The sequence below is a fragment of the Ranitomeya imitator genome, chromosome 2 (genome assembly GCF_032444005.1).
Source record: "Ranitomeya imitator isolate aRanImi1 chromosome 2, aRanImi1.pri, whole genome shotgun sequence".
In the NCBI taxonomy this organism is placed as follows: Eukaryota; Metazoa; Chordata; class Amphibia; order Anura; family Dendrobatidae; genus Ranitomeya; species Ranitomeya imitator.
The window spans coordinates 828,565,360-828,587,172 of NC_091283.1; the positions used below are offsets into that span (position 1 = coordinate 828,565,360).

The 21,813-nt window shown below is 43.5% G+C and overlaps 1 protein-coding gene across 4 annotated transcripts in view; it reads right to left on the minus strand.

The window, feature by feature from the left end:
* LCOR (ligand dependent nuclear receptor corepressor) overlaps positions 1 to 21,813 on the minus strand; it is a 119,319-nt gene that overhangs the window by 70,918 nt on the left and 26,588 nt on the right. For all 4 annotated transcript variants that reach the window (XM_069754046.1, XM_069754047.1, XM_069754048.1 and 1 more), the window contains exon 2: positions 1,697 to 1,762. In XM_069754046.1, coding sequence (XP_069610147.1) covers positions 1,697 to 1,762 — 66 coding nt within the window. The remainder of the gene's footprint in view (positions 1 to 1,696; positions 1,763 to 21,813) is intronic.

A 21,813-nucleotide genomic window follows, 5' to 3' on the forward strand; every position in this document is an offset into this window, starting at 1 on the left:
ATGATGGGATGCATAATGTATGCTTTTTTTCACGTTTGTATAGCGGAAAAAAATGCGGAAAAATCTGCAACGTGTGCACATAGCCTGAACACCAGTAAATTGTAAATACACAGCATGTAAGAAAAAAAAATCTAAGGGTATGTGCACACATTCAAGAATTTTCGTGTTTTTTCCCCCGCGTTTTTTTCGCGATAAAAACGCAATACAAATGCATAAAAAACTCATACATATGCATCCTATCATGTAGAATGCATGCCAAATTTTTTGTGCACATGATGCGTTTTTTTCAGCGAAAAAAAAAACAGGTAAAAAAAACAAAAACAAAACAGCATGGTCATTAATTTTGCGGATTTTTTGCGTTTTCCCACTATTTAATGCATTGGGGAAAACCGCGGGAGGAAAAAAACGCGCAAAAACCATGAAAAAAAACGCATGCGGATTTCTGGCAGAAATGTCCGTTTGTCAGGAAATTTCTGCAAGAAATCCTGACGTGTGCACATAGCCTTACAGTATGCATGACCTATTTGTATTTGTTGTTACAAAATGCTTGACAAATACACAAAATTGTAGGAAAGACCACACACAGAATAAAGGACGGCAACATCAATAGTTTGGTAAAAAATACTGCAAGAAACTTTGCATTTAGTTTTTAAAGTGGTTTTTCCAGGATTTTTAAATAGCTAAGTGCTGCAAATGTATTAACATAAAAAAAATAATCTATTCAATCCTGCCAACTAAACACAGATTCTCACACAGCAATTACATCATGTCTCATATACATGGATGCTGCTGTCAGTCGTCATGTGCCAAACATACAAAAATCACCACTAAGTCCAAGGACTGCCTGCAGCGGTCACTTGAAACACTTGATTGGGCATAGTTGCTGGAGGACCACTGGCACCTGTGGTGCTTTAGCAATGGGGTATTAAATAGTGGAGTTATGGTTGTTTTATTTTATTAAAACTTACTTCCAGTTTTTGGTTGCAACAAAAGACAAAACCAACTTAATCCCTTTATAGGGAAACTGTCAAGGTTTTTGCTACTCCATCTGAGAGCAGCATGATGAAGAAAAGGCGTCTAGCTACAATCCAATGTTTGGCTGGGTTATTATACAGCACATTTGGCTTTGGTTGCAGATAAATTCCACAATAAAGTACATGTAAAACCATGGACACCATGAATGAGATCCTGGCTGCTCGACTGCAGTTAGATATTACCAGAAACGCCAAAGCATGTCAAAGAAACTATCCTTTTAAGATCCGTCCACGGACCGTAGTTTGGCGCTGCTTCCGACCAGCGATTACCAAGTGCTGCTGTAAGTGATTGATCAATCTCTACCTATGCGCACATAAATGAGACACCTAGTGATCACCTAGAGCAGCACTGGGAAGAGCCTACCAGGGGCAGAGTCAATTTAGTCTGGTCTCCGGCTATGAATATTTAAAGAAAATAATCCAGTGTTTCACAGAAGAACATACCTGGCTTAAATCATATGGCCAGGATGATTCATGTTGCCCATGGCTTTGGTCAGCAATCAGAAGAAAGTTTCCCTTTAAATCTGTTGCAGATTTTTGCCAAAGCAGTAAACCCACAAATTTTTATGGTATTTCCATAGCATATTTTATATAGTTTGTGTGAACCGAAGGGTATGCAAGGAACTCACAGGGATGTTTAAAGTAATAATACATTAAAATACCTTTAAATAAGCTGAGATCATCAAGCAATGCAGGTCCAAACAGCCCTTCTAAAATAGTCTCAAAACCTAAAAAGAAAAGGAGTGCTCAGTCTTAGTCTTACAGAATAATACTTTCTTACATAAAAGCGACTGGAAAGGAAACAAAAAACATTATTGTGCTGGTTTGTTATTAACCAACATGTCTGTTCAGTTGACGAATTAACATGACATGAAAGCTAATCCTACGATAAACAAAGTTTAACATGCATACTATTTTATATACTAGTCACAAGTTGCCATTTATCTTGTAAAATGAGATGCAAAAAAATATGTACCATTGAAATCACTGACTATGGAGGATTTCTGGGCAATCATTCCACTTTCATATTAAACACCATTGTTAAAAATGGTTGGATAAGATCAGAAAAGTTGCGTTTCCTCTACGAACCATACGGTTCTAGATTTGCAGTCAAAGGACTGGATCTGGTATTATCAGGTCACCTCTATTGAATACTTCAGTTTACACAGACTAATGGCACGGAGTGTAGAAAATCAGTTTTTTTTTTACTAATGTCATACAGCTTATTAGACAATTTATCAAGGCTACTGTAAATTCATAAACATCTGTACAAAAGGCAGCATTCAGCCCTAAACTGGGTTTCCACCAGATGACTGGCGTCAATCAATGACCACTGATCAGCAACATGTTTGCCAATCGACAGTGGTTCAATAGTTTATTAAGGCTGGTTGGGTAGAGTGTGTAGAGCTGCGTGCTTCCTACCTTAAGCCCCGCCTCCTTCCGCACTACTTCCCTTAAGCTCCGCCTACTTCCGCATGCGTCCTGCGTACCTATCTTTAACATTGGGTACGCAGGGACATGCGTTTTATGCAGATGCGCCCGCATGCGTCGTTTTGACGTGCCCGCCGACCGCACAGGAATGCAACATGTTGCTGTATCTTCTAAAAGCCACTGACTCCTTTGGAAGCAACTTAGGTAGTCACTATATAAAAAGGATCAGTCATTGGCTATCCTTCTCTACTACCCTGACAGAATCAGGGGGGCCATACCGTACCCCACCAATATCGTGGCCACATGGTGTTCCCCAAAAAGCAAAGCAACAAGTATATTCGTTTCTACAGTTACAACCAGGGTTGTTGATTCGGAGCCGTGGAGTCTGAGTCCATTTTGGTGTAGTCGAAATGAAATGGGCCGACTCAAGACTCCTAAAAATAATAAGTTGGGTACAGTAGTTCAACGCAGTTTGGGGGGAATATTTTTTTCATAAGAATTTGGGAAAGTTATGAAATGTCCTATAAATGTCTGTCCTATTCCGGATCTAAGGTCTAGGCTTTTAGCGGAGATGAATCTGTGATGCAGTTTTTGTTCATAAGTAGTGAAGCTCCCCCTCTAAAGATAAGGGGGAAAAATAAACACACAGGGAAGGAAAGCCTACATTCATCTCAGAATTTCTTGAGTGAACAGGAAAGCAGGATTAAAGAAGGTAAGTACTTCTTAAAGCATATCTAAACCTTCAATAAACTGTGCATAAATCAATAGTCCAGTATATATTGTCTCTGTATGCTTGATGTTTTAGTTTGTTAATCCTCTTAGCTCATGTTTGGAGAAATCAGCTGCTCTTATAGACACTATACATAGAATATAAGGGGAGAAAAATGTTTTCCAACATCTCAAATTTGGAAATACAGCAACAGGATCGAGAGACCAGCCTTGACAGTGAAAGTTCAGAGTAAAGGTACTGTCACACTAGACGATATCGCTAGCGATCCGTGACGTTGCAGCGTCCTCGCTAGCGATATCGTCCAGTGTGACAGGCAGCAGCGATCAGGCCCCTGCTGGGAGATCGCTGGTCGGGGAAGAAAGTCCAGAACTTTATTTCGTCGCTGGACTCCCCGTAGACATCGCTGAATCGGCGTGTGTGACACCGATTCAGCGATGTCTTCACTGGTAACCAGGGTGAACATCGGGTAACTAAGCGCAGGGCCGTGCTTAGTAACCCGATGTTTACCCTGGTTACCAGCGTAAAAAAACAAACACTACATACTTACATTCAGCTGTCTGGCTGTAAAGTGAAAGTGAAAGCACAGCACAGCGGTGAGTCACACAGCGGTGACTCACCGCTGTGGCTGTGCTGTGCTTTCACTTTACGGCCAGCAGTCAGTGCAGGAACCAGACGGCAAGGGACAGACAGCTGAATGTAAGTATGTACTGTTTGTTTTTTTACGCTGGTAACCAGGGTAAACATCGGGTTACTAAGCGCGGCCCTGCGCTTAGTTACCCGATGTTTACCCTGGTTACCGGGGACCTCGGGATCGTTGGTCGCTGGAGAGCGGTCTGTGTGACAGCTCTCCAGCGACCAAACAGCGACGCTGCAGCGATCCGGATCGTTGTCGGTATCGCTGCAGCGTCGCCAAGTGTGACGGTACCTTAAAGGTACAGTTACACTGAACGATTTACCAACGATCACGACCAGCGATACGACCTGGCCGTGATCGTTGGTAAGGGTACCGTCACACATAGCGACGCTGCAGCGATACCGACAACAATCCGGATCGCTGCAGCGTCGCTGTTTGGTCGCTGGAGAGCTGTCACACAGACAGCCCTCCAGCGACCAACGATCCAGAGGTCCCCGGTAACCAGGGTAAACATCGGGTAACTAAGCGCAGGGCCGCGCTTAGTAACCCGATGTTTACCCTGGTTACCATCCTAAAAGTAAAAAAACAAACGCTACATACTTACCTACAGCCGTCTGTCCTCGGCGCTCTGCTTCTCTGGTCTGGCTGTGAGCGCCGGGCAGCCAGAAAGCAGAGCGGTGACGTCACCGCTCTGCTTTCCGGCTGACCGACGCTCACAGCCAGAGCAGGAGGAGAGCAGAGCACAGCGCTGGAGGACAGACGGCTGTAGGCAAGTATGTACTGTTTGTTTTTTTACCTTTAGGATGGTAACCAGGGTAAACATCGGGTTACTAAGCGCGGCCCTGCGCTTAGTTACCCGATGTTTACCCTGGTTACCAGCGAAGACATCGCTGAATCGGTGTCACACGCCGATTCAGCGATGTCTACGGGGAGTGCAGCGACGAAATAAAGTTCTGGACTTTCTTCACCCAACCAGCGATCTCCCAGCAGGGGCCTGATCGCTGCTGCCTGTCACACTGGACGATATCGCTAGCGAGGACGCTGCAACGTCACGGATCGCTAGCGATATCGTCTAGTGTGACAGTACCTTAAGTCGTTGTGTGGTCGCTGGAGAGTTGTCACACAGACAATTCTCCAGCGACCAACAATGCCAAAGTCCCCGGGTAACCATCGGATTACTAAGCGCAGGGCCGCACTTAGTAACCCGATGTTTACCCTGGTTGCCATTGTAAATGTAAAAAAAAGAAGAAGAAAAAAAAAAAAACACTACATACTTACATTCCGGTGTCTGTCACGTCCCCCGGCGTCAGCTTCCGTGCACTGTGTAAGCGCCGGCCGTAAAGCAGAGCGGTGACGTCAGCGCTGTGCTCTGCTTTACGTCCGGCCGACGCTGACACAGTGCAGGGAAGCTGACGCCGGGGGACGCGACAGACACCGGAATGTAAGTATGTAGTGTTTTTTTTACATTTACAATGGTAACCAGGATAAACATCGGGTTACTAAGCTCGGCCCTGAGCTTAGTAACCCGATGTTTACCCTGGTTACCAGTGAACACATCGCTGGATTGGCGTCACACACGCCGATCGAGCGATGACAGCGGGTGATCAGCGACCAAATAAAGGTCCTGATCATTCGCAGCGACCAACGATCACCCAGCAGGGGCCTGATCGTTGGTCGCTGTCACACGCATAACGATTTCGTTAACGATATCGTTGCTACATCACAAAAAGCAACAATATCGTTAAAGAAATCGTTATGTGTGACGGTACATTTAAGCTATTTAACACCACATTTTACAAACTTTATACTTATCTGTCCTATTGAGTTATGCAAAGATTGTTTTTCTTCTATCCCAAATTATACAGTGCATGATTCCCTATTCTTGCAAGAATTACAATATACATTTCTTTTTTACAAGAATTATTTTAAGAGTGAATTTACATAATTACAAAATGTCTAAGAAGCATCTTATGAAGTCAGCTGTATGAGCATTTCACAGTGACTTAAGGTAAACATTTTGTGTGTCAGTGTATAAGTGACCCAGATGAAAACAAATGCTGTGATGCCAAAAATCAGTGCATACTCAGGCAGTGGTAAAAATGCTCCTTCAAGAACTTCCAATCTAAAAAGACATTTACAACGCTGCCACCCAGAAGTTTACAAAGCGGTGACTGAAAAAGATCACAGCAGCACCAAGAAACCAGCACTTCCCACCAGGCAAAGGAGGAGGAAAGAGTGTCTCAAACGTCAGTTACAAGAGATTTTGTAAGCTCATCGAGCTTGTTGTGAAGGATTATGTACCATTATCATTATTTGCACGACCAGCTTTTACAGCTCTTAATGGAGAAGTGGCTCGCAAACCTGGCTTTGTATTTCTTAAAATGAATGCCTGCACACGTCACAGAGTTTACTATTTTGCTATCAACATTCGATAAGTTTGTCACAACAAAAAAAATTGTTACTGAGACACTGGCAGTAAAAGATACTAAAGCTCATCACAGCAGCCAGTTTCTCCAGACCTTAGAGGAAAAAGTTCTGCAAGATTATGAACTCCAAAAAGAACAGGTTCTTGCTATTGTAACTGATAAAGCTTCAAACATGAGAAGTACAATTAAACTGATGAATGAGAATAATGAAGGTGAACAGCAGCTAGACGAACATTTCACATTCAGCATGTTGGAGATGGAAGGCCACAGTCCTGTTCCCATAACGGAGGAACAAACATATTATTATATATATCAAGAATGAATATTATTGTAGAAAACTGTAAAAAGATAAAGTTATGTTTGTGCAGCTTTGTATCTCTGGATGGAGAAAATCCAAACACATGATAGACACTAATTCCTGGCAGACAAACCCTACAGACTAATTGGGTTTTTCTGGTTTAAGAAATTGCGTGTCATTTCACCGAGCAAAGAAATAAAAATGTAAATCTTGTCACATCCAGCCCAACAGTGTCGAAATAAGCGACAAAGCCTCCAAAGCAGATGTGAAATTTGACCATACAAGAATGCCCTTTATTAAAAAATATTTAAATGGTAATGAATTGAAACTAAACACACTGGAAGAGTGCATGTTTTTTATACAAAACAAATGAGTAAGGTTAAGTTCAGACTTTTTTTTTTTTGCTGTTTTTTATGCTAATTTTCAGCTGCGTTTTACAGCAATAGGACTTTTTTAAACACTAAACTTTACCAGAATGTGCAAGAGACAAATTTAGCATGCCAAAACCGCAGCAAAAAAAAAAAAAAAACACACATGAAAAGCAAGGAAAACATGTTTTTTTCTGCAGCTTCTTGCCTGCCAAGAGGTCAGGTTTTGCTGCAGAAAAAAAAACAACACTGAAAAAACACTAGTGTGAACTTACACTTAAAGTTTCTTTAAACCAGTAAAACATCAGACAGTCCCACAACTAAAGGTACCGTCACACTTAGCGACGCTGCAGCGATACCGACAACGATTCGGATCGCTGCAGCGTCGCTGTTTGGTCGCTGTTGAGCTGTCACACAGACCGCTCTCCAGCGACCAACGATGCCGGTAACCAGGGTAAACATCGGGTAACTAAGCGCAGGGCCGCGCTTAGTAACCCGATGTTTACCCTGGTTACCATCCTAAAAGTAAAAAAAACAAACACTACATACTTACCTACAGCCGTCTGTCCTCCAGCGCTGTGCTCTGCACTCCTCCTGTACTGTCTGTGTGAGCACAGCGGCCGGAAAGCAGAGCGGTGACGTCACCGCTCTGCTTTCCGGCTGACCGACGCTCACAGCCAGTACAGGAGGAGTGCAGAGCACAGCGCTGGAGGACAGACGGCTGTAGGTAAGTATGTAGTGTTTGTTTTTTTTACTTTTAGGATGGTAACCAGGGTAAACATCGGGTTACTAAGCGCGGCCCTGCGCTTAGTTACCCGATGTTTACCCTGGTTACCAGCGAAGACATCGCTGAATCGGTGTCACACACGCCGATTCAGCGATGTCTGCGGGGAGTCCAGCGACCAAATAAAGTTCTGGACTTTCTTCCCCGACCAGCGATATCACAGCAGGGGCCTGATCGCTGCTGCCTGTCACACTGGACGATATCGCTAGCGAGGACGCTGCAACGTCACGGATCGCTAGCGATATCGTCTAGTGTGACGGTACCTTTAGTGTTTATAAGAGTTGTCAAGAAGTACAACACTGCTGACCTATACGATCCTCATTCAGTACCATGTACAGAACTGAAACCCCACAGTGCTAAACACTATGGAGGCCACTCCAGTGCTGCGGGCTCAGCTTCTAAAAAGAATTGGAGCTGTGGCAAAGTACCTAAAATATCGTAGTCCTGAATAACCCTATAAAAAAAATAAGCCACTGCAGTGTTAACTTTTCTTCCCTTTTTTTAGTTACCACAATTTGCAATACAAACAATAGCTGTAAACTTGTATTTCATCTTCTGCTTTGTCAGTATGAATGAACGGGCATTTCACTTGCTGATTAACAACCACCACTAACATTATATGGGAGTATAAAAAGCAGCGTATGTGGTGTTGGGTGACCTGTGCACAGAAATTCCAACAAAACACAAAGTGAACAGAATCTACTCTGAGGCTATGTGCCCACAGTGCATTTTTGATGCGTTTTCGTGGCATGTTTCCATGCGGAAATGGACCAAAAATGCTATGGAATCCTTTATGCAAGCTAATTCAATGACAATCCTGTAGTGTTGATGACAAAAAAACTGACTGGCACATCCAAACTAGTGTGAATAGGTACCTCAACCTGGTCTATTACGGTTAATAGCGATTAGACAAGAAGTGAGTCCAACTAGAGATTATATTTAAAACTATTTATTTCTAATAAAAAACTATAATAAGATAGTTAAAAAGACAGGGCAAAAAGAAAAAAACTCCAATAAAAGGGGAGAGGCACAGTATGATTGTCTGGAAAGTATAAGGCCATGTTCACACAGTGCGTTTTTTACTGCGGTTCCGCAGCTGTTTTCCATGCAGGGTACATAACAATGTAACCCTATGGAAAACAGTCACTGCTGTGCACATGATCCGGAATTTCGTTTAAAAAGCCGCGCAGAATAGCTGCGGCAAAAAAGAAGGAGCATGTCACTTCTTTTTCCTGAACCGCAGCGGTTCTGCACCCATAGACCTCCATTGTGAGGTCAAAATCGCAGTAAAACCCGCAGATCAAAAATATATCTGCGGGTTTTACTGCGATCTGATGTGCAGAACCGCTGCAGCAGGAAGTGCGGGGGAGCGGGCGGAAGTGCGTGGGCGGAGTGTGGCTGCCCCCCTGTGCTCCCATCCCGCCCCCCCGTGCTCCGATGCCCCCCCCCCCCCGTGCTCCGATGCCCCCCCCCGCCCCCCCGTGCCCTAATCTCCCCCCCTTATACTTACCCGGCGTCCGTCCAGCCGTCTTCTCCCTGGGCGCCGCCATCTTGCAAAATGGCGGGCGCATGCGCAGTGCGCCCGCCGAATCTGCCGGCCGGCAGATTCGCTCCAAAGTGCATTTTGATATAATCTATCTCAGTGATCAAAATAAAAAAATAGTAAATGACACCCCCCCCCCCACTTTGTCACCCCCATTGGTAGGGACAATAAAAAAAATTAAGAATTTTTTTTTTTTTTTTTTTCACTAAGGTTAGAATAGGGGTAGGGGTAGGGTTAGGTGTAGGGTTAGGGGTAGGGTATTTTCAGCCATTTTAGCCCTAAAAAGCTTCCTAGGAAACACACAGTCTCTGCATAGAAAACTGCATAAAAAAAAGATAAAAAAAACGCATCAAAAAACGCATCAAAAAAGGACAAAAAAAGGACAAAAAAAAGGACCAAAAAAAGGACCTGCGTTTTCTGCCAAAAGCTGCAGTTTTTTAAAAAAAATGTCCTGAAAAAAAAAGGATGGAAATCCTGAACGTGTGAACATACCCTAAGGCTGCCGTCACACTAGCAGTATTTGGTCAGTATTTTACATCAATATTTGCAAGCCAAAATAATAATATTAATCTTTATTTATATAGCGCCTACATATTCCGCAGCGCTTTGCAGTTTAACAGTTTCAAACACAACAGTCATAAGTAACAACGTTAACAATACAATAATTAAAGCGAACTAAAACGCCCCTGCTCGTGAGAGCTTACAATCTACAATGAGGTGGGGGAGATACAAAGTACAGGTGTGTATTTACAATGATGGTCCAGCCATCTTCAGGGGGTGGGGGATAGATGGGGATAGTGAATGGGCTACACACACACACACACACACACACACACAAACATAAAATGAGTTTGATTAGTGAAAATGATAGGCCGCTCTGAACAAATGTGTTTTGAGCGAGCGCCTAAAACTATGCAAATTGTGGATGGTCCTAATATCTTGGGGTAGAGCATTCCAGAGGATTGGCGCAGCACGGGAGAAGTCTTGGAGTCGGGAGTGGGAGGTACGGATTAGTGCAGAGGTTAGTTGAAAGTCATTTGCAGAGCGCAGCGGTCGGCTAGGCCGACAGACAGAAATGAGGGAGGAGATGTAAGGGGGTGCCGCATTGTGGAGAGCTTTGTGGGTGAGAACAAGTACTTTGAATTGTATCCTGTAATGAATGGGCAGCCAGTGTAATGACTGGTGAAGAGCGGACGCGTCCGAGTAACGATTAACCAGATGGACGACCCTGGCTGCTGCATTAAGGATGGACTGGAGAGAGGAAAGTCGCGTGAGGGGGAGGCCAATTAATAGAGCATTATAATAATAATAATAATTTTTATTTATATAGCGCCAACATATTCCGCAGCGCTTTACAAATTATAGAGGGGACTTGTACAGACAATAGACATTACAGCATAACAGAAATACAGTTCAAAACAGATACCAGGAGGAGTGAGGGCCCTGCTCGCAAGCTTACAAACTATGGGGAAAAGGGGAGACACGAGAGGTGGATGGTAACAATTGCTTTAGTTATTCATTGCAGTAGTTCAGGCGGGAGTGGATCAGGGCGACAGTGAGGGTTTTGTTGTTTCCATGGTGAGAAAAGAGCGGATTCTAGAGATGTTCTTTAGGTGTAAGCGGCACGAGCGGGCAAGAGATTGTATATGGGATGTGAAGGAGAGATCGGAGTCAAACATAACACCCAGACAGCGCGCCTGCTGCCGGGGTGTTATTATGGTGCCACCCACAGAGAGGGGAATGTCAGATTTAGGGAGGTTAGTAGATGGCGGGAGCAGAAGTTCAGTTTTGGAGAGGTTGAGTTTCAGATAGAGAGCGGATATGATGTTGGAGACTGCAGACAGACAGTCAGTGGCGTTCTGTAGTACAGCGGGGGTAAGGTCAGGGACGTGTATAGTTGTGTGTCATCAGCATAAAGATGGTACTGAAAGCCAAATCTGCTGATGGTCTGTCCAATTGGGGCTGTGTAGAAGGAGAAGAGAAGGGGGCCAAGGACTGAGCCCTGAGGTACCCGACAGTGAGAGGAAGAGGAGAGGAAGTGGAGCCAGAGAACAGAACACTGGAGTGGTCAGAAAGGTAGGAGGAGAACCAGGAGAGAGCAGTGTCCTTAATGCCTAGTGACTGGAGAAAAGAGAGTAGGAGAGGGTGGTCAACAGTGTTGAAAGCTGCAGAAAGGTCGAGAAGAATGAGCAGAGAGTGGTCACCGTTACGTTTTGCTGTCAGAAGGTCATTGGTCACTTTGATGAGTGCAGTTTCAGTCGAATGTAGGGGGCGGAAACCGGACTGTGAAAGGTCTAAGAGGGAGTGAGTGGAGATGTAACGGGTAAGGCGGGAGTATAGCAGGCGCTCCAAGAATTTAGAGATGAAGGGCAGATTGGAGACCGGTCTGTAGTTATTTGGGCAGGATGGATCGAGAGCGGGTTTCTTTTGTAATGGAGTAATGATAGAGTGTTTGAAGGAGGAGGGGAAAATGCCAGAGGAGAGGGAGAGATTAAAGATTGTAGGTAGGTGAGTTGTGATGACTGGAGAGAGAGACTGGAGGAGGTGTGAGGGAATGGGGTCGGTGGTGCATGTAGTCGGACGAGAAGAGGAGAGGAGCCTGGAGACTACTTCTTCTGTGATGGGATCGAATGTGGAGAGTGAGCCAGGGGAAATGCAGAGAGGGATGGGAGTCACTGAACTTGGTGATTGGGAGCGGATTTCCTGGCGGATATTGTCTATTTTCTCTATAAAGTGGGAGGCCAGGTCATCAGCACAGATGTCTGTGATAGGGGCTTGTGCTTTTGGCCTGAGGAGGGAGTGAAAGGTGTCAAAAAATGTATTGGGCTTGTTGGCTAGTGAGGAGATCAGGGTGGTGTAGTAGGTCTGTTTGGCGAGGTGAAGGGCAGAGTTTTAGGTCGTTAACATAAATTTGAAGTGTATGAAGTCTTCTGGTGTGCGTGTTTTCCTCCATAAGCGTTCAGCACACCTAGAGCATCGCTGGAGAAATCGGGTTTGCGATGTGAGCCAGGGCTGTTTCACTCTGTGTTTGGAGGTTGAGGGTGAGGGGCGCTACTTAGTCAAGGGTGCTTCTAAGAGTGTAATTGAAGTGATGTACAGCCAGATCAGGACAGGAAAAAGAAGAGATTGGGGACAATGATGAGTGTAGGGAGTCTGAAAGTGTATGAGGGTTAATGGCATGTAGATTTCTGAATGTGCGGTAGGTAGGAGTGTGCTGGGTGGGCGAGGATTTGAGAGTGTGAAAGAGAGAGTGTTGTGGTCAGAGAGGGGAAGCTCTGAGTTATCTAGGTAGTAGATTGAGCAGAGCGGGGCGAAGACCAGGTCAAGGGTGTTACCGTCCTTGTGTGTCTCAGAAGTTGAGAGCTGTGCGAGGCCTAGAGAAGTGGTTAGTGATAGAAGCTGGGATGCCGATGTGGAAGTAGGGCTGTTTATGGGGATGTTGAAGTCTCCCAGGATAAGGGTTGGTAGTTCTGAGGACATGAAGTGCGGCAGCCAGGCATAGAAATGGTCCAGGAAGTGGGTGGGTGAGCCTGGGGGCCGGTAAATGACCGCTACTCTGAGGGAGAGGGGACGAAAGAGCCTGATGGTGTGGACCTCAAAAGGGAATGAGAGTGATGGAGCTGGGAGGATGAACTGGAAGGTGCATTGTGGGAACAGGAGTATGTCGACTCCACCACCATGTCTGTTTGTGGGTCTCAGGGAATGTGAGAATTGTAAACCACCATGGGAAATGGCAGCAGGAGAGACCGTGTCAGAATCCTGAATCCAGGTTTCCGTGAGGGCCAGCAGATTCAGAGAGTTTTTCAGAAAGTAATTGTGTGGGAAAGGAAGCTTGTTGCATACAGACCGTGGATTCCAAAGGTCACAATTAAAAGAAGGAGATGAAGGAGTGCAAGTAATATTAGTAAGATTATTAAGGTTTCTATGTGAGGTAGGGTATGGGTTGAGGTTGGTGGATGATGGACCGGGGTTGGGGGAGATGTCCCCTGAAATCAGTAGGAGTAGGAAGATAAAAAGCAAGTAGTTTTTGGAATTGTATGAAGTTTTTTTTGAGCAGAGTGTTTGGGCAAGATGGACTGAGGTTTTTCAGGAAGGTGAGAAGTGCATGGGTGCTGTACATGGGAGAGGGAAGGAGAAAGGAGTTGATGTATATGAGACGTGATGGAGGGGGGATTGGTCGGTGAAAGTGGATTGCAAGGGAACACAGGAGGATAGGAATAAAGCACATGGATAGAAGGGAGTGCAGAGTGTTGGTTACCTGATAGACCATTATTTTTAATCTTTAAAGACTCCATAATAACAGGGTATGTACCACAGGACTGATGTATAGCAAATGTAGTGCCAATATTCAAAAAGGGGACAAAAACTGAACTCGGAAATTATAGGCCAGTAAGCTTAACCTCTACTGTGGGTAAAATCCTGGAGGGCATTCTAAGGGATGCCATACTGGAGTATCTGAAGAGGAATAACCTCATGACCCAGTATCAGCACGGGTTTACTAGGGACCGTTCATGTCAGACTAATTTGATCAGTTTCTATGAAGAGGTAAGTTCCGGATTGGACCAAGGGAACCCAGTGGATGTAGTGTATATGGACTTTTCAAAAGCTTTTGATACGGTGCCACACAAAAGGTTGATACATAAAATGAGAATAAAGGGGATAGGAGAAAATATGTGTAAGTGGGTTGAGAGCTGGCTCAGGGATAGGAAACAAAGGGTGGTTATTAATGGAGCACACTCGGACTGGGTAGCGGTTAGCAGTGGGGTACCACAGGGGTCAGTATTGGGCCCTCTTCTTTTTAACATATTTATTAACCCCTATCTGACCTTGGACGGGATAGTACGTCCAAGGTCAGATCCCCTGCTTTGATGCAGGGCTCCGCGGTGAGCCCGCATCAAAGCCGGGGCATGTCAGCTGTTTTGAACAGCTGACATGTGCCCGTAATAGGCGCGGGCAGAATCGCGATCTGCCCGCACCTATTAACTAGTTAAATGCCGCTGTCAAACGCAGACAGCGGCATTTAACTACCGCATCCGGCCGGGCTGCCGGAAATGACGTCATCGCCGACCCCGTCACATGATCGGGGGTCGGCGATGCGTCTCCATTGTAACCATAGAGGTCCTTGGGACCTCTATGGTTACTGAACGCCGGTGGCTGTGAGCGCCCCCCTGTGATCGGCGCTCACAGCACACCTGCATTTCTGCTACATAGCAGCGATCAGCAGATCGCTGCTATGTAGCAGCGCCGATCGTGCTGTGCCTGCTTCTAGCCTCCCACAGAGGCTATTGAAGCATGGCAAAAGTAAAAAAAAAAAGTTGAAAAAAAATGTTAAAAAAATAAAAAAAATATAAAAAAAAGTTTAAATCACCCCCCTTTCGCCCCAATCAAAATAAATCAATAAAAAAAATATAAAATCTACACATATTTGGTATCGCCGCGCTCAGAATCGCCCGATCTATCAACTAAAAAAAAGCATTAACCTGATCGCTAAACGGCGTAGCGGGAAAAAAATTCAAAACGCCAGAATTACGTTTTTTTTGGTCGCTGCGACATTGCATTAAAATGCAATAACGGGCGTTCAAAAGAACGTATCTGCACAGAAATGCTGTCATTAAAAACGTCATCTCAGCACGCAAAAGATAAGCCCTCAGCCGACCCCAGATCACGAAAAATGGAGACGCTACGGGTATCGGAAAATGGCGCAATTTTTTTTTTTTTTTAGCAAAGTTTGGAAATTTTTTTCACCACTTAGATAAAAAATAACCTAGTCATGTTAGGTGTCTATGAACTCGTACTGACCTGGAGAATCATAATGGCAGGTCAGTTTTAGCATTTAGTGAACCTAGCAAAAAAGCCAAACAAAAAACAAGTGTGGGATTGCACTTTTTTTGCAATTTCACCACACTTGGAATTTTTTTCCCATTTTCTAGTACACGACATGCTAAAACCAATGATGTCGTTCAAAAGTACAACTCGTCCCGCAAAAAATAAGCCCTCACATGGCCAAATTGACGGAAAAATAAAAAAGTTATGGCTCTGGGAAGGAGGGGAGTGAAAAACGAACACGGGAAAACGAAAAATCCCAAGGTCATGAAGGGGTTAATGACCTTGTAGGGGGCATTCAGAGTAAAATTTCAATATTTGCAGATGACACTAAACTCTGCAGGGTAATCAATACAGAGGAGGACAATTTTATATTACAGGATGATTTATGTAAGGCTGGGTTCCCATTGCGTTATGGGACAGCGTTAAACGGACAGCGTTGCACGGCGAAATTAACGCCGTGCAACGCGGCCGTTAACGCGCCCATTCACGCTAATGGGAACGCGCTTCACTAGCGCGTGCCATGTTCGGCACGCGCTAGCGACGCGCCGGTGATTCCGGGGATCTGCGAGAGCGGGGACGTTACCGCGACCCCGACCGCAGCCCCATAAAAAACATTGCGTTAGCGCAATCCGCTAGCGCTAAACGGATTGCACTAACGCAATGTGACCCTAGCCTTAACTAGAAGCTTGGGCTGATAAATGGCAAATGAGCTTTAATGGGGATAAATGTAAGGTCATGCACTTGGGTAGAAGTAATAAGATATATAACTATGTGCTTGTTTCTAAAAGTCTGGGCAAAACAGTCAATGAAAAAGACCTGGGTGTATGGGTGGATGACAAACTCATATTCAGTGGCCAGTGTCAGGCAGCTGCTACAAAGGCAAATAAAATAATGGGATGCATTAAAAGAGGCATAGATGCTCATGAGGAGAACATAATTTTACCTCTATACAAGTCACTAGTTCGACCACACTTAGAATACTGTGCACAGTTCTGGTCTCCGGTGTATAAGAAAGACATAGCTGAACTAGAGCAGGTGCAGAGAAGAGCGACCAAGGTTATTAGAGGACTGGGGGGTCTGCAATACCAAGATAGGTTATTACACTTGGGGCTATTTAGTTTGGAAAAACAAAGACTAAGGGGTGATCTTATGTTAATGTATAAATATACGAGGGGACAGTACAAAGACCTTTCTGATGATCTTTTTAATCATAGACCTGAAACAGGGACAAGGGGGCATCCTCTACGTCTGGAGGAAAGAAGGTTTAGGCATAATAACAGACGTGGATTATTTACTGTAAGAGCAGTGAGACTATGGAACTCTCTGCCGTATGATGTTGTAATGAGTGATTCATTACTTAAATTTAAGAGGGGACTGGATACCTTTCTGGAAAAGTATAATTTTACAGGGTATATACACTAGATTCCTTGATAGGGCGTTGATCCAGGGAACTAGTCTGATTGCCGTATGTGGAGTTGGAAAGGAATTTTTTTCCCCAATGTGGTGCTTACTCTTTGCCACATGGTTTTTTTTTTGCCTTCCTCTGGATCAACATGTTAGGGCATGTTAGGTTAGGCTATGGGTTGAACTAGATGGACTTATAGTCTTCCTTCAACCTTAATAATAACTAACATTCCCAATATACTGTGTTTCAGTTCACCACTTTAAAGTCTTTTCTCATCTGCAAATGCTGTAAATAGAAATTTTAAAATCTGGGGCTGACAAACTGTCCATACTTCTATCTAAATTCACACACATGAAAAAGACATTTCCTATTTATTTCCACTGTAACACCACTTTGCTGTTTATACGTTCTGCGTTTTGCGCATTTTTATTTCCTTTCTTTGAAGTAGCGGAGAGAATCTGCTCTAAAATAGCACGGTGGCTCAGTGGCTAGCACTGTCTCTTTGCAGCACTGGGGTCCTTGGTTCAAATCCCAAAGACAAGATCTACAAGGAGTTTGTATGTTCTCCCTGTGTGGATTTCCTGATACACTCCAAAACAGTGACAGGGAAGGTAGATTGTGCGTGCCAACAGGTAACTAATTGACAGAATACAGAACGCAAGTACCAGAAAAATAACCTAATAAAACACATAACCTTTATCGTTATACAATTAAAAATCCTCCCCCAAAAGAAAATTTTTCCAAGAAAAACTAAATATAGACGGACAACGGTATTAGGAGAAGTCCCAGTAAAGGTAAGATTGACAGCGTTTAACAAGTTAACTAACATTCACCGGCGGAGCTCCACTACACCTACGATTGTTAGCGGCTTGTCCTGGCAGTAATACTCCCAGGTACGGGGCAGGCTTGCTGCGTGATACCGCTCCATTCACCCACTTCCGACTTGCGCCGTACTATATGGCGCATGTCGTCAACGGGTTCAATCACTTTTTTAATCTTGTGGTAGCCGTTGAATTTTTGTATCAAATTTTTCCCATGTGGTGAATTTATTTTGGATAGTCCAAAATACCTTTTTTTAATATATGATTATATGAATATATATATATATATATAGATAGATAGATAGATAGATAGATAGATAGATAGATAGATAGATATATATATATATATATATATAGATATATATATAGATATATATAGAGAGAGAGATAGATATAGATGCACACATACACAGTCATGGCCAAAAATTTTGAGAATAAGACAAATATTAATTTTTCCAAAGTCTACTGCTTCACTTTTTCTAATGGCAATTTGCATATACTCCTGAATGTCAGAGTGATCAGCTTAACAGCAATTACTGTAATTGCAAAGTCAATATTTGCCCAGAAAATGAACTTTAACCCCCAAAACACATTTCAACATCATTGCAGTCCTGCCTTAAAAGGAGCAGCTAACATCGTTTTAGTGATTGATCCATTAACACAGGTGTGGGTGTTGATGAGGACAGGGCTGGCGATCAATCAGTCATGATTAAGTAAGAATTACACCACTGGACACTTTAAAAGGAGGCTGGTGCTTGGTATCATTGTTTCTCTTCAGTTAACCATGGTTATCTCTAAAGAAACACGTGCAGCCATCATTGCACTGCACAAAAATGGCCTAACAGGGAAGAGTATCGCAGCTACAAAGATTGCACCTCAGTCAACAATCTATCGCATCATCAAGAACTTCAAGGAGAGAGCTTCCATTGTTGTCAAAAAGGCTCCAGGGCGCCCAAGAAAGACCAGCAAGCGCCAGGACCGTATCTTAAAACTGTTTCAGCTGTGGGATCGGACTACCAGCAGTGCCGAGCTTGCTCAGGAATGGCAGCAGGCTGGTGTGAGTGCTTCTGCACGCACTGTGAGGCGGAGACTCTTTGAGCAAGGCCTGGTTTCAAGGAGGGCAGCAAAGGAGCCACTTCTCTCCAGAAAAAACATCAGGGACCGACTGATATTCTGCAAAAGGTACAGGGAGTGGACTGCTGAGGACTGGGGCAAAGTCATTTTCTCTGATGAATCCCCTTTTCGATTGTTTGGGACATCTGGAAAACAGCTTAAGAAGAGGTGAGCGCTACCACCAGTCTGGTCTCATGCCAGCTGTAAAGCATCCTGAAGCCATTCATGTGTGAGGTTGCTTCTCAGCCAAGGGAATCGGCTCACTCACAGTCTTGCCTAAAAACACAGCCATGAATAAAGAATGGTACCAGAATGTCCTCCAAGAGCAACTTCTCCCAACCGTCCAAGAGCAGTTTGGCGCCCAACAATGCCTTTTCCAGCATGATGGAGCACCTTGCCATAAAGCAAAGGTGATAACTAAATGGCTCATGGAACAAAACATAGAGATTTTGGGTCCATGGCCTGGAAACTCCCCAGATCTTAATCCCATTGAGAACTTGTGGTCAATCATCAAGAGACGGGTGGACAAACAAAAACCAACACATTCTGGCAAAATGCAAGCATTGATTATGCAAGAATGGACTGCTATTAGTCAGGATTTGGTCCAGAAGTTGATTGAGAGCATGCCAGGGAGAATTGCAGAGGTCTTGAAGAAGAAGGGTCAACACTGCAAATATTGACTTGCTGCATTAACTAATAATAATAATAATAATTTTTATTTATATAGCGCCAACAAATTCCGCAGCACTTTACAATAAGCGGGGACATGTACAGACAATAAATTCAGTACAAGTTAAGACAATTTAAACAGTGACATTAGGGGTGAGGTCCCTGCTCGCAAGCTTACAATCTACAAGGAAATGGGGGGACACAATAGGTGAAAAGTGCTTGTTATTTCAGGTCTGGCAATTATAATAAATAGGGATTTTCATATAAAGCTGCATGATCCGGTCATCAGCCCGTGTGTTTAAGTGCAATAGTCAAGTATCAAGTGCAGTTATGTGCATGGAGGGTGTGGAGACAGATGAATAGTAGGGTGCAGATTCACATGCAGATAATATTTGGAAGGAGGGAACAGGACAAAGTTAGTTTGCTGAGTAGTTGATGTGGTAGGCTTGTTTGAAGAGATGGGTTTTTAAAGCGCGCTTGAATAGGTCGGGGCTAGCTATCAGTCTGATCGTCTGGGGAAGTGCATTCCAGAGAGCTGGCGCAGCACGAGAGAAGTCTTGGAGACGGAGGTGCGAGGTTCGGATTACGGGGGATGTTAGTCTTAGGTCATTTGTAGAACGGAGGGCACGTGTAGGGCGATAGACGGAGATAAGAGAGGAGATATAAGGCGGTGCAGAACTGTGGAGAGCTTTGTGGGCGAGAGAGGAGTTTATACTGGACCCTGTAGCGAATGGGTAGCCAGTGTAATGACTGGCACAAGATGGAGGCATCAGTGAAGCGGCTGGACAGAAATATGACCCTGGCTGCCGCATTTAAGATGGATTGGAGAGGAGAAAGTTTGGAAAGAGGGAGACCGATCAGAAGAGAGTTGCAGTAGTCCAGACGAGAATGAATAAGAGCGACAGTAAGAGTCTTAGCAGTTTCAAAGGTGAGAAAAGGTCGGATTCTGGAGATGTTTTTAAGGCTATGTGCACACGTTCAGTAATTCATGCAGAAAATTCCTGTGGAAATCCGGACATTTGCCAGATTTCCGCATGAAATCCGCATGCGTTTTTTTCCGCGTTTTTTGCACGGTTTTTCACAGACACTTCCCAATGCATTAGACAGTGGGAAAACCGCGAAAAAAAACGCAAAATTAATGAGCAGGTTCATTATTTTTCCGCAATGCGTTTTTCATGCGGAAAAACGCACATCATGTGCACTGAAATTGCGGATTTCATTAAAAATGATAGGATGCTTAATGTATGCAGATTATTTACTTGGGAGTTATAGTTGAACCCTCCAGGGTAATTTCGATGTTGGGTAGAGTGAGGTTAGTAGAAGGGAGAAACACAAGTAGTTCAGTTTTGGAGAGATTTAGTTTCAGATAGAGGGAGGACATGATGTTAGAAACAGCAGACAGACAATCCTTGGTATTTTGAATTAGGGTAGGGGTGGATGTCGGGGGAAGAAGTGTATAATTGGGTGTCGTCAGCATAGAGATGGTACTGGAACCCAAATCTGCTGATTGTTTGCATTAACTCATTCTAACCGTCAATATAACCTATTGGTACTCATAATATGATTGCAATTATATTTCTGTATGTGATATAAACATCAGACAAACACTTAATAAAAACCAGAGGGGCAGCAGATCATGTGAAAATACAATTTTGGTGTCATTCTCAAAAATTTTGGCCATGACTGTACACACACTTTTAGCACATACAGTAGCATGTTCTACTTAAAAAGTAGCAAAATTTGACTATTCTATGCCTACATAAAATAATTCCAAGGGGGACTGGAGTACATGTGGGAGAAATTTTTACAATTAAAAATATCTTGAAACATCAAATCACGTCCACTATCACAGGAAAAAAATAATACACATACACTTATTTTAGTCATAGTGGGAGGGCTCCTTTAACCCCTTAGTGACCGAGCCAAATTTTTTAAATCTGACCAGTGTCACTTTATGTGGTAATAACTCTGCAACGCTTCAACAAATCCCAGTGATCTTGAGATTGTTTTTTCGTGACACATTATACTTTATGATAATGGTAAATTTTGTTCAACATTTTTTGTGTTTATTTATAAAAAATATCAAAAATTTGAGAAAAATGTTAAAAAATTAGCAATTTTCTAAATTTTAATGACTATCCCTTTAATCCAGATACTCATACAACAGCAAACCATTAATAAATAACATTTCCCACATGTCTGCTTTACATCAGCACCATTTGTAAAATGTTATTTCATTTTGTTAGCATTTTAGGAGGCTTAAAAAATGTAGCAGCAATTTTTCATTTTTTCAAAGAAATTTACCACATTTATTTTTTTAGGGACTTATCCATGTTTGAAGTGACTTTAGGGGTCCCATATATTGGGAAACCCACAAACGTGATACCATTTTAGAAACCGCACCCCCTGACATATTGAAAACTGCTGTCAGGTAGTTTATTAACGCTTCAGGTGCTTTACAGGAATTAATGCAAAGTGGTATGACAGAAATGAAAATGTGTATTTTTACCACCTAAATGTTGCTAACTTCTAAACAGATTACTACAGCCGTCAGACTCTAAGGCCGCTATTTGGTCATGAATTGCCATGGCAAACATCAGGACAACAAAATCATGATCTGAGGGCACCAATTGTGACAAAGAAGAAGCCCCCACACTCTGTTAACCATTTATAATGATGTAGTCACTATTGACAGCAGCATCTAAGGGTTAAACAGATTTAGATGGTGCAA